This window comes from Poromitra crassiceps (genome assembly GCF_964638095.1).
Source record: "Poromitra crassiceps genome assembly, chromosome: 25".
NCBI classification, from domain to species: Eukaryota; Metazoa; Chordata; class Actinopteri; order Beryciformes; family Melamphaidae; genus Poromitra; species Poromitra crassiceps.
In genome coordinates, this window is record NC_139649.1 from 1,195,984 (window position 1) to 1,209,231 (window position 13,248).

Genomic DNA, 13,248 nt, shown 5'->3' on the forward strand with positions numbered 1-13,248 from the left:
GTCAGTCAGGTCCTGACAGGCCAGGGTCAGTCAGGTCCTGACAGGCCAGGGTCAGTCAGGTCCTGGCTGGCCAGGGTCAGTCAGGTCCTGGCTGGCCAGGGTCAGTCAGGTCCTGGCTGGCCAGGGTCAGTCAGGTCCTGACAGGCCAGGGTCAGTCAGGTCCTGGCAGGCCAGGGTCAGTCAGGTCCTGACAGGCCAGGGTCAGTCAGGTCCTGGCAGGCCAGGGTCAGTCAGGTCCTGGCTGGCCAGGGTCAGTCAGGTCCTGGCAGGCCAGGGTCAGTCAGGTCCTGACAGGCCAGGGTCAGTCAGGTCCTGACAGGCCAGGGTCAGTCAGGTCCTGGCAGGCCAGGGTCAGTCAGGTCCTGACAGGCCAGGGTCAGTCAGGTCCTGACAGGCCAGGGTCAGTCAGGTCCTGGCAGGCCAGGGTCAGTCAGGTCCTGACAGGCCAGGGTCAGTCAGGTCCTGGCAGGCCAGGGTCAGTCAGGTCCTGGCTGGCCAGGGTCAGTCAGGTCCTGGCTGGCCAGGGTCAGTCAGGTCCTGACAGGCCAGGGTCAGTCAGGTCCTGACAGGCCAGGGTCAGTCCGGTCCTGACAGGCCAGGGTCAGTCAGGTCCTGACAGGTCAGGGTCAGTCAGGTCCTGGCTGGCCCAGATGGAGTGATGGAGCACTCAGGGCCACCGTCCGTCAGTCACCATAATAAATGTTGGATGAGCTCTGGCTCATTGAAATGCATGAAAGATGGAAGAGGACCCCAGGTGGTGGCTGTGTCCCTGCTGACCGGGCGCCCATCCCACTGCCTGCTCATTATTGACCGGGCCACAGGGTCACAGGGTCACCACTGATGCTGAAACTGGGCCAATTATAATAATAATAATCACCTGACCGTGATTAAAAAGCACTCACAGTGTGGCAGTGCCCCCGACTACAATAAGATCCAAGCTATTATGGTGACCAAACCCTATTGTAAGCAATAAAGTGAGATATCTCTCTCTAACCAAAACATTATGGCTTAGACCCTTGGTATTATAGACATGAAACTGGGCTCCAAATTGCAGATTTGAGTTCAGAGTATTACATTATGTTTATGCGTATAATAAAGTAAAGCATGTTTGAACTAGATTCATATTAGCAAAGCACCACTGTAAACCAGACAAGCAAAGCACACTACAGTACAAACCCATTCCACTGGGAGAAAGAAAAAGAACCCGAATCAAATTACAGGTGGAAATAAGAAACTGAAACACTGAAATATTCATAACGCCTAATTACAATACTGTCTGGCATAGTGTCAGAGAACAAATAACGTTGAAGAACCTCCAGCAGAGACCATGGTATTCTCTGTGTGTTTCAAATTATTCAAAAGTGAGAGAAATTCAAAGAAGAGAGAGACACTGACAACTAGAAACTCTGGAGGTTATATGCAGAGCACACAGAACTTTTCCATAACCTTATCCTTACCTCAATGCAAAAAAAATATTACGGTATTTCAACTTAAAAGCAGTTCTTTGCTGCCTTAAAATTGTGAGTTGACTGAAGTAGTGAACAGTTGAGTCAAATATAGTAGTAAATATAGTACTTTATGCTGCAATAGACTTACTTGTAGTGGATTGTACAGGACTTGCCATGTGCATCAGAGAAATGTAATTACTTGATTGTGAATTCCCAGATACATAAGATAGATAGTAGCTTCATTCAATCCAAAAGAAGGAAGAGTTAAACCAAGAGTTTTTGTGAATGCTTTATATGAGGTGTTCTTTCATAATTTAAGTCACAAGATGATTTTATGACATGAAGCACATAACTAGCACCCCCCCCCCCCCCAATATTTCATTAAAAAATATATAGAACACAAACAAAACAGACAAACAGGCTCAGACACAAGAAAATAGAATAAACAAAAACATACGAACATAATCAACATTCAATGTTACAATGTAGTGCTACCAGCCACGTAAGGTGCTTATTTGCTGGTAAGCGATGTACTTGGGATCTCACGCAAGGGGTCTATAGGAAACCAGCCGGGCAAGTCACCCCTCGCCCCTAACCTCATCGAGGTAGACTAAAAACGGGTCCCATATAGTTAGAAATGTTCTAAGTGAGTTGGTTCCCAGGAACTTGAGTCTCTCCATCCGTATAACAGAGATCCTGTCCGTCAACCACAATTGGAAAGAGGGTGAAGAGGGGGACTTCCATTCCTTAAGAATACGTTTTTTGGCAACAGTTGTCCCCAGTGTCAGAGATTGTTGCACAGCTGTAGGAAAGCCCAGAGAGGACTCCGAGCAGCCGAAGATGGCGAGTTCTGCCTCCAGCTGAAGGGTTATTTTGTAGGCCTTAGAGTACCAGTCAAATACTTTGGCCAGAATCCTGCCAGTGAAGGGTAGAACCAGAAGACATGAAACAGAGTGCCCTCTGACACCTGACACACAGTGGAGAGACAGACGGGTAAATGTTGTGGAACTTTTGCTTAGAATAGTGAAGATGATGAGTGACTAAGCATAAGATTGGTTCAGCTGGTGTCTACTAATAACTAGCACTTTGACAAATGACATCTAGATACATCGTGTTAATGGATGTTGAGTTGATTTCACTAAATTGCACTATGAGCCGCTTACATCACCAAAAAGACATCCAGTCGAGGACTCAAGGCACCTTAGTCCTCACATAACGTACAACAGAACTAGAGGCACCTTAGCCCTCACATAATGTACAACAGAACTCGAGGCACCTTAGTCCTCACATAACGTACAACAGAACTCGAGGCACCTTAGTCCTCACATAACGTACAACAGAACTAGAGGCACCTTAGTCCTCACATAACATACAACAGAACTAGAGGCACCTTAGTCCTCACATAACGTACAACAGAACTCGAGGCACCTTAGCCCTCACATAACATACAACAGAACTAGAGGCACCTTAGTCCTCACATAACATACAACAGAACTAGAGGCACCTTAGTCCTCACATAACGTACAACAGAACTAGAGGCACCTTAGTCCTCACATAACATACAACAGAACTAGAGGCACCTTAGTCCTCACATAACATACAACAGAACTAGAGGCACCTTAGTCCTCACATAACGTACAACAGAACTCGAGGCACCTTAGCCCTCACATAACATACAACAGAACTAGAGGCACCTTAGTCCTCACATAACATACAACAGAACTAGAGGCACCTTAGTCCTCACATAACGTACAACAGAACTCGAGGCACCTTAGCCCTCACATAACGTACAACAGAACTAGAGGCACCTTAGCCCTCACATAACGTACAACAGAACTAGAGGCACCTTAGTCCTCACATAACGTACAACAGAACTAGAGGCACCTTAGCCCTCACATAACGTACAACAGAACTCGAGGCACCTTAGCCCTCACATAACGTACAACAGAACTAGAGGCACCTTAGCCCTCACATAACGTACAACAGAACTAGAGGCACCTTAGCCCTCACATAACATACAACAGAACTAGAGGCACCTTAGCCCTCACATAACGTACAACAGAACTCGAGGCACCTTAGCCCTCACATAACGTACAACAGAACTGGAGGCACCTTAGCCCTCACATAACGTACAACAGAACTAGAGGCACCTTAGCCCTCACATAACGTACAACAGAACTCGAGGCACCTTAGCCCTCACATAACGTACAACAGAACTAGAGGCACCTTAGCCCTCACATAACGTACAACAGAACTAGAGGCACCTTAGCCCTCACATAACGTACAACAGAACTAGAGGCACCTTAGCCCTCACATAACGTACAACAGAACTCGAGGCACCTTAGCCCTCACATAACGTACAACAGAACTCGAGGCACCTTAGCCCTCACATAACGTGCAGCAGAACTAGAGGCACCTTAGCCCTCACATAATGTACAACAGAACTAGAGGCTCCTTAGCCCTCACATAACGTACAGCAGAACTAGAGGCACCTTAGTCCTCACATAAGGTACAACAGAACTAGAGGCACCTTAGTCCTCACATAACGTATAACAGAACTAGAGGCACCTTAGCCCTCACATAACGTACAACAGAACTAGAGGCACCTTAGCCCTCACATAATGTACAACAGAACTAGAGGCACCTTAGCCCTCACATAATGTACAACAGAACTTGAGGCACCTTAGCCCTCACATAACGTACAACAGAACTCGAGGCACCTTAGTCCTCACATAACGTACAACAGAACTGGAGGCACCTTAGCCCTCACATAACGTACAACAGAACTGGAGGCACCTTAGCCCTCACATAACGTACAACAGAACTAGAGGCACCTTAGTCCTCACATAACGTACAACAGAACTAGAGGCACCTTAGCCCTCACATAACGTATAACAGAACTAGAGGCACCTTAGCCCTCACATAACATACAACAGAACTAGAGGCACCTTAGCCCTCACATAACGTACAACAGAACTCGAGGCACCTTAGCCCTCACATAACGTACAACAGAACTGGAGGCACCTTAGCCCTCACATAACGTACAACAGAACTTGAGGCACCTTAGTCCTCACATAACGTACAACAGAACTCGAGGCACCTTAGCCCTCACATAACGTACAACATAACTCGAGGCACCTTAGTCCTCACATAACGTACAACAGAACTGGAGGCACCTTAGTCCTCACATAACGTACAACAGAACTGGAGGCACCTTAGCCCTCACATAACGTACAACAGAACTAGAGGCACCTTAGTCCTCACATAACGTACAACAGAACTCGAGGCACCTTAGTCCTCACATAACGTACAACAGAACTGGAGGCACCTTAGCCCTCACATAACGTACAACAGAACTCGAGGCACCTTAGTCCTCACATAACGTACAACAGAACTGGAGGCACCTTAGTCCTCACATAACATACAACAGAACTCGAGGCACCTTAGTCCTCACATAACGTACAACAGAACTGGAGGCACCTTAGTCCTCACATAACGTACAACAGAACTAGAGGCACCTTAGTCCTCACATAACGTACAACAGAACTGGAGGCACCTTAGTCCTCACATAACGTACAACAGAACTAGAGGCACCTTAGTCCTCACATAACGTACAACAGAACTGGAGGCACCTTAGTCCTCACATAACGTACAACAGAACTGGAGGCACTTTAGTCCTCACATAACGCAGAACAGTCGAGCATAATTAGGATGAGAAGAATTCCATACTAAAGACAGAAGTGTGAAACTGCTGGAGGTGTTTGAGTGGTTCAGCTGAATCAATTGAACACAGATGGCAGCTTCTCAGCACAGGGCCTGAGAGGACACAGCAGGCAGCAGGAGTGCCTGCCTTGCCAGCAAAGGTCTAATAATACTCTGTGCCTTTGGTGAAGTCTTTCCTTGCATAACTCCCTCCCCTCTTCCACACATGACGGTGCTCTACCAGCCCAGCTGACCCCAAACCCCTTACTCACCAACAGTGGAATCAGTCATCTGTCTAGCCAGCTCCTGCACCTCCAGCCGCCTCCTCCCTCCTTCCTCTTTCTCTCTCTGCTGCTCTGTTTGTCTCCGGCCAGCGAGACGCTGCTGTGAGAGCGTCTCGTCCGCCTCCTGTGTGCCTCAGGTGTGCCTCCTGCGTGCCTCAGGTGTGCCTCAGGTGTGCCTCAGGTGTGTTGTGGCTCAGGTGTGTTGTGGCAGAGCAGTGGAGAGAGGACTCCTGCCTCCCGCGCTACAGAGGGGAGACCATGTCAGAGAGGAGCGGGCGTCCCAAAACAGCTGACTGCTCTGCTCCGTTAACAGCTCTAAGCCCTCATTCCACTCCCCCCCGACGGGCACGAGACTTTACCTTCAGAAGGCAACCTTGTCAGGAAGGCCGCGCTGGTCCCCGCGCAGGCCTGCTTCGCAAGGTGGACTTGATATCACAGAGCGGTGGTCTGGTTATGACACACCAGAGATCTGCTAACAGACACACCACCGGCTCCGGTCTGCTAGGTTCGCTCACTCGCCAGGAAGTTGTGTGTGCAGGGCTGGGACAGTCGTCAGGGTCCTCAGCCTAACACCAGAGTCAGGGTCCTCGGCCTAACACCAGAGTCAGGGTCCTCGGCCTAACACCAGACGATTTGTTGTCAAGTTCAGCGGAGATACTTCCTCTACTCGGGGGAGCGAGGAGAGCGGACCGCTAACAGAACGCACACGGGCGGACAGACAAACAGCAGCAGGTCACCTCGACTGGCTGTTGGAGCTCCAGTCTGAGTCGGAGTTGAATTAATAATATGCTGTGCTCCCTAAGCTTGCAGTGGAAATGGGCAGATCAGATTCCCCTCTGGCCTCTACTGTTTCACTGGCAAACCTTTTTAAAGGGCCTGCTGCACGCTTTCCAAACGCAGCATTTGAAAAAATACAGTCTCCCAAGAGCTCCGACACAGCCATGCCAGCCTCTGCTGAGAAGAAGCCAAGCTCTCTACACAGAATTTATTCCAAAACAGCTCCAGTGAAGCAGGTTAAACGCTCCCCACAGATAGGGGGATTGCACACACTCAAGAGACAGAAGGTTGCTGGTATGTTCAGGCATTTAGCTGAGAGAAAAAACCAGAGCAGCTGGGTCAGAGGAGAACATGAGTAAAGGAGATCTCAATTTGTAAAGAGAAGAATTACAAAGAGGATGACTCCTGTCTTCAGGAATGTCTTGCCCGCCGAGGACGCCGTCTTGTCCCCTGGCTCAGTGAGGAGCGCTATCTATCAAAAGGTCAATCTGTCAGCCTCAACAAAAACACTGTCAAAAGGGCCTTAAGGCGCGTACACATGATCCGCGGTAAAACAGCTCTGCTGCGCCCGCTGTCCCGTTGGAGGGTGGCGCTTCTCCACTAGGTGGCAGCGCTACCCTTGGCATCACGCACAGCTCGATTTTGCCACTTTCAAAGTTCAAAGTTCAAAGCTCAAAGTTCAAAATATCTCAGCGCTGACCTACTTATCTTTACTTATCTGACCTTTCATGAGCGCAACCAATCAGAGGAGAAGAAGATGGCCACTGCCGCTGCTCGCCTCGTCCTGCAGAATATGCGCTCCGCTCAGCAGATCGCTCGACCTCGCGCTGAGAAAAGTGCAGACCTGTTGGTGGCTTTAAGTGTGTAAAGCAGCTTGCGGACACTGAAGACTGCTCAAATGAGAGGGCACGAGGTGTATGGTTTGCTACTGTTACTAGAGCCCAGAGACACACAGTGTACAGTGGTGATTCTAGAGTCTGTTGGGGCCCTAGGCAAAAATTCCAAGGGGCCCCTTCCAAGCAGCGTTCTTTCACTTTCAATTCAAGAGAAAGTACATGAATAGGGCTGGATATTGGTCCAAATATCAAGAATCGATCCGATTCCGATTCACACGGTTCCGAATCGATTAATCCTGATTCGATTCGATTCCGATTCGATTAATTTCAATATCGATTTGGTTAGTGATACTAAAATATGTTTTTTTTAGCTGTAACCTGAATTATAGAGATGCTGCGATCCGATCATGTGATCGGATATCGGCGCGATATCAGCCAAAAAACATGGATCGGATCGGATCGGATTCCAGCGAAAATGACCGATCCAAGGCTCCGATATAAGCACTCCATTCCATGACTCCGCTCCAGGATTTCTATCCAGCATGCAGCAGCAGCAGCCGCAGCAGCACAGAGGCCGCGTTGAGCCTAGGATGGCCAGGGCCAAAATGTCAGACACACCCGTCCTTAACCTATGTGCGATTCGAAATCACGCGTCCGCACCAGTTTGACAGTTTCAAATTATAACAAAACAACCACTATTGCAATTTGCAATACATGTCCCGCAAGGTTTCTGAGATTAGGGGAAAGTCTGAGCTGGCGTTACGCTAAACCAAACGTGGGGATGAGGCAGCGGATTTGTTTTGGCGTTAACGTTAACTGTTGTGATGATGGCTAACGTTAGCTAGCTGGTTAGGCTATCTAGCTGGTTAGGCTATCTAGCAGGGCAGCGCTCCACAAGCTTGTTGTGACCAAAACCCCCGCATTTAAAGCATTTCATACTCCCAGAGCTGGCGTAAACCATAGAGAACCTCATGCATTAGCCTACTCAAAATGAAACGTCCAGGGTTTGTGTCTCCAAAATCAACTAACGCTAAACGTTACATGCAAGCTAACGTAGCTAGCTGCGGAGCACTCATGATCTATAAGGAAAACGAATGCGCACATAGCCTACATAATTGTCAACATCACATACATGTATTTTCTTTAATCTAGACTACAGGCATCATTTTTCAGTCAAAAGTGAAACGACACAGATATGATGGCGTATAGTGAGGCTTTCCATGCCTCACTATAACTGGCCCCATGCAAAATTCAGACCGCTTATATGTTGCCGTCATGCCAATAAGAGTCTAAATGTAATTTTTTTATGTTTTATCTGCAGACTAAGCAGCTAGGCTTTCGGTTCTATAAAAGCCATTATTTTTTGTATTGACTATTGAGTGATACACTTTACTAAAAAAAATATTATATCACAATAGTGATGTCAGATTTGCTTAGGTCAGAGCTATGGAATATTAAATCATCCATCTCGCCCAGCCCTAATTTGATTGTTATGTTTTAGTTTTACATCAAATGAATTAGATGAACTAAATCGTTTACATACTATATTACCAAAGCACACACATACATACCTAACCCTAAAAATGTTTGTTGCCTGCTAGCTATCAGACAGCATAGAGAGACTTAAATATGTGCTGTATCGGTATCGGATCGAAATCGGTATCGAATCGGGTATCGAAATTTGATCGGAATCGGATCGGTTTTGAGCTAAAATATCGAAATCGGATCGGAATTGAAAAATCTCGATCGCAGCATCTCTACTGAATTACATGACTGTTCAGTTATCTAACACAGGGGTTCCCAACTTTTTTGCGCCAAGGACCGGTAGATACAGTACATGGGGAAAAAAAGTTGCGGACCGCTTGTCAATTTTAATGGTTTTAGTTACACATATATTTATTCACCAGGTGGTGACAAAGGGTAAATAACAGCCTTTTCATCTGTCAATAAAGACACTTTCACAATTATGCAGTGATTTGATTTCAGCCTAAATAATTTCTAAAAGTAGATATTAATGATCAAACATTTCCATTTATGTAGCCTACAGTATTTATGTTTTTGTTTCAACTACAAACATAAACGTCAACTTGAAACTGTTTCAACTACCACACACAGCCTATAATAGTATAGCCTGTGTTTATAAAAAAAAAAAAAAAAAAAAATCTATCTCTGGACATATGAATTGATATCAAAGGATTAAAAAAAATCGATTAAAAATCAGAGAATCTATTTTTTAACCCAGCCCTATACATGAATCATGCAAGTTTGACAGGAATGATTCACATATGTTCTCTTCAATTGAAAGTGAAAGTGAATGACAAACATGCATGATTCACATACATCTCATGAATGTATGTTTCACTTTCAATTCAGGAATGTACATGAACCATACGATTATGACGGGAATGACATGGGGCCTCTTAAGGGAGGTTTCAATGTCATTGCAAATTGTCCATTGGTTGTTTATGAGGAGGGAGTTTCTCAGCCATCGGGGGCCCCCTAATGGCCTGGGGCCCCAAGCAATTGCCTGCATTGCCTGTTCACAAGCTGCGCCTCTGACAGTGTATATAGGTAGCGGAGGAAAACACTAATACTGCAAAGAATGTTGGACAACTAACTACACATTTGACACCTCGGCCACAGCAGAAAATATCTATGTCCTGTGTACATACAATATGTGAGTGACTGTATGGTAATGTTTATTCGACCAGACAGAAGGGACTCCGAGCCAAGAGGAAAAACCATGTAACCGAGTAGAAACGGAAAATGTCTGATGGCCAAGTTACACAAGATGGCGTGCGTGCGCTGTAGCAGACAGGGATCAGAAATTCAATAAAAAATGACTGGACTTGGTGAGAGAGAGGAAACATTTCTCTCTATTAAAACATAACATTGAAGCTGTGGCTGGCCAACCCATGGGAGAGTGGAATTACAGACCAGAGGAGTTTATGACTGGTGATTGGCTACTGCTGACTCAGGCTGCTCTAGCCACGCTGGCCACTAATTTTAGCCTTGCTGTGGTGAGGTCACTGTGCAGAACCATTAGTGCTTTAACGGCTTGATCTCCTACTACAGCATCTCCTTTCCACGGGCCTACCGTCCTGAATGACACAACAACACTAACAGACACATTCATGATCACTACTACGCTGCAAAGAGATCACGTTTCCATCAAGACTAGCCTGAAATATGAAGTGTCATAATAAAAAAAAGTGTAATTAATAAATCATTTTCTCGCCTTTGCTGTAGCTTGACAACGCTGCCATGAATAAGAATTGACTTTTTCCACCCTCCAGAACAGGTTAAAACATCTCTTAGAAAGTCACAGCATTTTTCACACACAGTCCTATCAAAATTAATTGTAAGACCATTAAATGAAACCCTCGTGTCTCACAACCTGACCGACTAGGCACATTTTCCATAGGCTGTGCCGAAGATGTACTGTATGCTACAGTTAGGCAGAACTTTAGACAACAACTTTTTACAAAGTCAAAAAGTAATCACACAAATGATTTTTGTACAGAATGAATGAAAAATATCATTGTCAGAGCAAAACAAAAAGCCTCGTGCTTCAGCCAGACTAATTATGCCCGTGTGAGAGGAGCTGTGCTCCACATGTCGATCTATAGTTCAGGTGTTCAAATCATATAGAAAACAGTGAGCAGCGTACAGGGAGCAGCACAAGCCTGAAGGCTTCCCCAGCAGTGCACTGCCCAGCTTGGGAGCTCTGCAACAGGATCCCCCCCTACCTTATCGTCCGCACTGAAATGCAGTACTTCCACATTAGATTCCACATGGCCTGCCTGACATCGTCGGGCTGGAGACTTGAGACACGGACGGCGTAAGTTCTTTGGGATGAGGCCGAGCGGTAAAAAGAGGACACCAATGTTTTGAGCAACTCAGAGCTGCACACACGGTCCCGCGTGAGAGAAGAGCAGTGGTCCTTCTACCAGCATCCACCCATGATGCCACTCCTCCTTCTTCTCCTTCTCTCCACTTTACCACAAAACATGTACTACTCCTTTTTGGTTCCTGAGGAAAAATGACTCATTGGCCCTCCTAGGGGTTGGGTTACTTCAGTCGTTGCCCCTCGTGAGTTCCTGCTCTCCCTCTAAAGTCTCTCCCCCCTCAGCAACACCGAACAGGCTCTTGTCTGAGGAGAGCAGAGCCCAGCCTCAGCCGGCATTACCAAGTAAGGACAGCTGCTAAGTGGACTACACAGGGAGGAAAAACCTCACTCCTGCGATGCTAGTTCATGTTCGCATTCCACCAGCCTTTCCTCAGCTAGCCTATCGCTTACTGCTGCCACACAATGCCCCCTACTCATCTGTTTGGTTCCGTCTAAGCTGTGTCGGAGCTGACGACTGTCAGTGTATCAGTGTGGTGCCATAGTTCAAAGTGCCCGGTCTCATCTTGAAACAAACAAGCTATGGTGGAGCTGGGGGATGGGGGACCCTGTAACGTAATGGAATTCAAAGACAAAATAGTTTCTATGTGATGGTGTGACCTAAGGGGGCATAAAACACAACCGGTTGCCTGCTGCTGATCCAGACTGTGAGATCACAGCTGATCCAGGCCGTGAGATCACAGCTGATCCAGGCTGTGAGATCACAGCTGATCCAGACTGTGAGATCACAGCTGATCCAGGCTGTGAGATCACAGCTGATCCAGGCTGTGAGATCACAGCTGATCCAGGCTGTGAGATCACAGCTGATCCAGGCTGTGAGATCACAGCTGATCCAGGCTGTGAGATCACAGCTGATCCAGGCTGTGAGATCACAGCTGATCCAGGATGTGAGATCACAGCCACTACGATGACGAGTGCAGAGCAGAATGTGCCGGGAGAAAAACAATAAAAGAGTAAAAATAAATGAGGAACATTCTGCCAATCACCCAATAAACACCAGAGCAGAATGAATGCAAGTGAGAAGTGAATGTACAGTGTGATACAAAGCAGAGGGAGAAGAAGCCATGAAAAAGTCGACTTACTGTAAAGTCGACTTACTGTAGGGTTAAGTGAAATGAAGCGAGCAGGGAAGGAAAACATTAAATATTGCCTTTAGCCAAAACATTATATTCTGCTGGGCAGCTGATGCTTTGAACTTTTGGGCAAAAAAACGTCCACAATATTACCATTCAGCTGCGATCCTTTCATGTTTTGATCACATTGTTGCGTGCTGCATGGAAATGCAAGGAGGCCAGAGGGCGATTAGAAGCATGAATCCACAAGCGAGCGATGTGGTGAGCAGAGGGAAGGAAAGGGAGAGGGAGGGAGGAGGGGGGGGGGGGTAGGCGTGGCTCATCAGTCAGCTGATACATCGCACCGCCTTTAACGCGTTGCTTATCAAGCCATTTCAAAACAAAGTCGAGGAGGAGAGGACAACGCCACAGTTAAAACCACTTCCCTGAGACAGCAGGACGGGATGAGAAGCTAAAGTTCACTGCTGAACGTTGGAGCCGTAAAATATGTGACGTGTGCTAAAGGACGTGCTGGTCCGATGAAGCAGGTTTGGGGGGTGGGTGCTGCCTCTAAACAGCCTGGAGGAGATCATCTAGCAGAGCCCAGTGAGCGCTGTGCCAAGGTAAAGCAGCTTCACATAAAAGGAGCAGCGGAGCGCGGTGAAGGAAGCAGGAGTGTGGCCCCGGCCCTGGAGGCCGGCCGACGCGGGAGCCTGGAGAGTAGATTAGCCCCCCGTTCTCACGTATTGTGGCTCCAGATTCCCGGCAGGCGCCACAGCGGTCCTTCGGGGAGCCCAGGCTTAGTGGCCACGCTCCCAATCGCCGTTCACCAGCTCTGCGCAGGCCAACTGGCCACGAAAAGGCCGGGCGACTCAGAGGGACGTCCCTCTCTCTCCTGGACTACATGCAGTGTAGCCACCACCTGAGGCCAAACAGTGCAAAGATGATGGATCTCTGAGATGTGGCTGAAAAGTCACGCTGCGATCTACACATCTACACACTTACTTATCTACACACATCTACACGTACTTCAGACAAGAACTTTCTACTTAGAATTTTCCTCCCAGCTTCCATTGCTTTTGTTCCATGCTAACAGGATGAATTACACGCCTATATCGATGTGATTTATGGTGCTGAGCAGACAAATGCTACCCATAAAAAAGCCTTTTCCATTAAGGAGGGCCAATCTTGCAAAGCGGTCCATTCAGTTTTCATAAATATCCTAGACATACGGTATTTTGC

At 47.2% G+C, this 13,248-nt stretch overlaps 1 protein-coding gene across 1 annotated transcript in view; it reads left to right on the forward strand.

The window, feature by feature from the left end:
• efcc1 (EF-hand and coiled-coil domain containing 1) overlaps positions 1 to 12,964 on the forward strand; it is a gene marked incomplete at both ends in the record, with an annotated part of 38,750 nt that extends 25,786 nt beyond the window's left edge. Inside the window, 4 exons of the mRNA XM_083660977.1 lie at positions 5,572 to 5,615; positions 11,180 to 11,239; positions 11,560 to 11,841; positions 12,765 to 12,964. Coding sequence (XP_083517103.1) covers positions 5,572 to 5,615; positions 11,180 to 11,239; positions 11,560 to 11,841; positions 12,765 to 12,964 — 586 coding nt within the window. The remainder of the gene's footprint in view (positions 1 to 5,571; positions 5,616 to 11,179; positions 11,240 to 11,559; positions 11,842 to 12,764) is intronic.
• Positions 12,965 to 13,248: the final 284 nt, after the last annotated feature.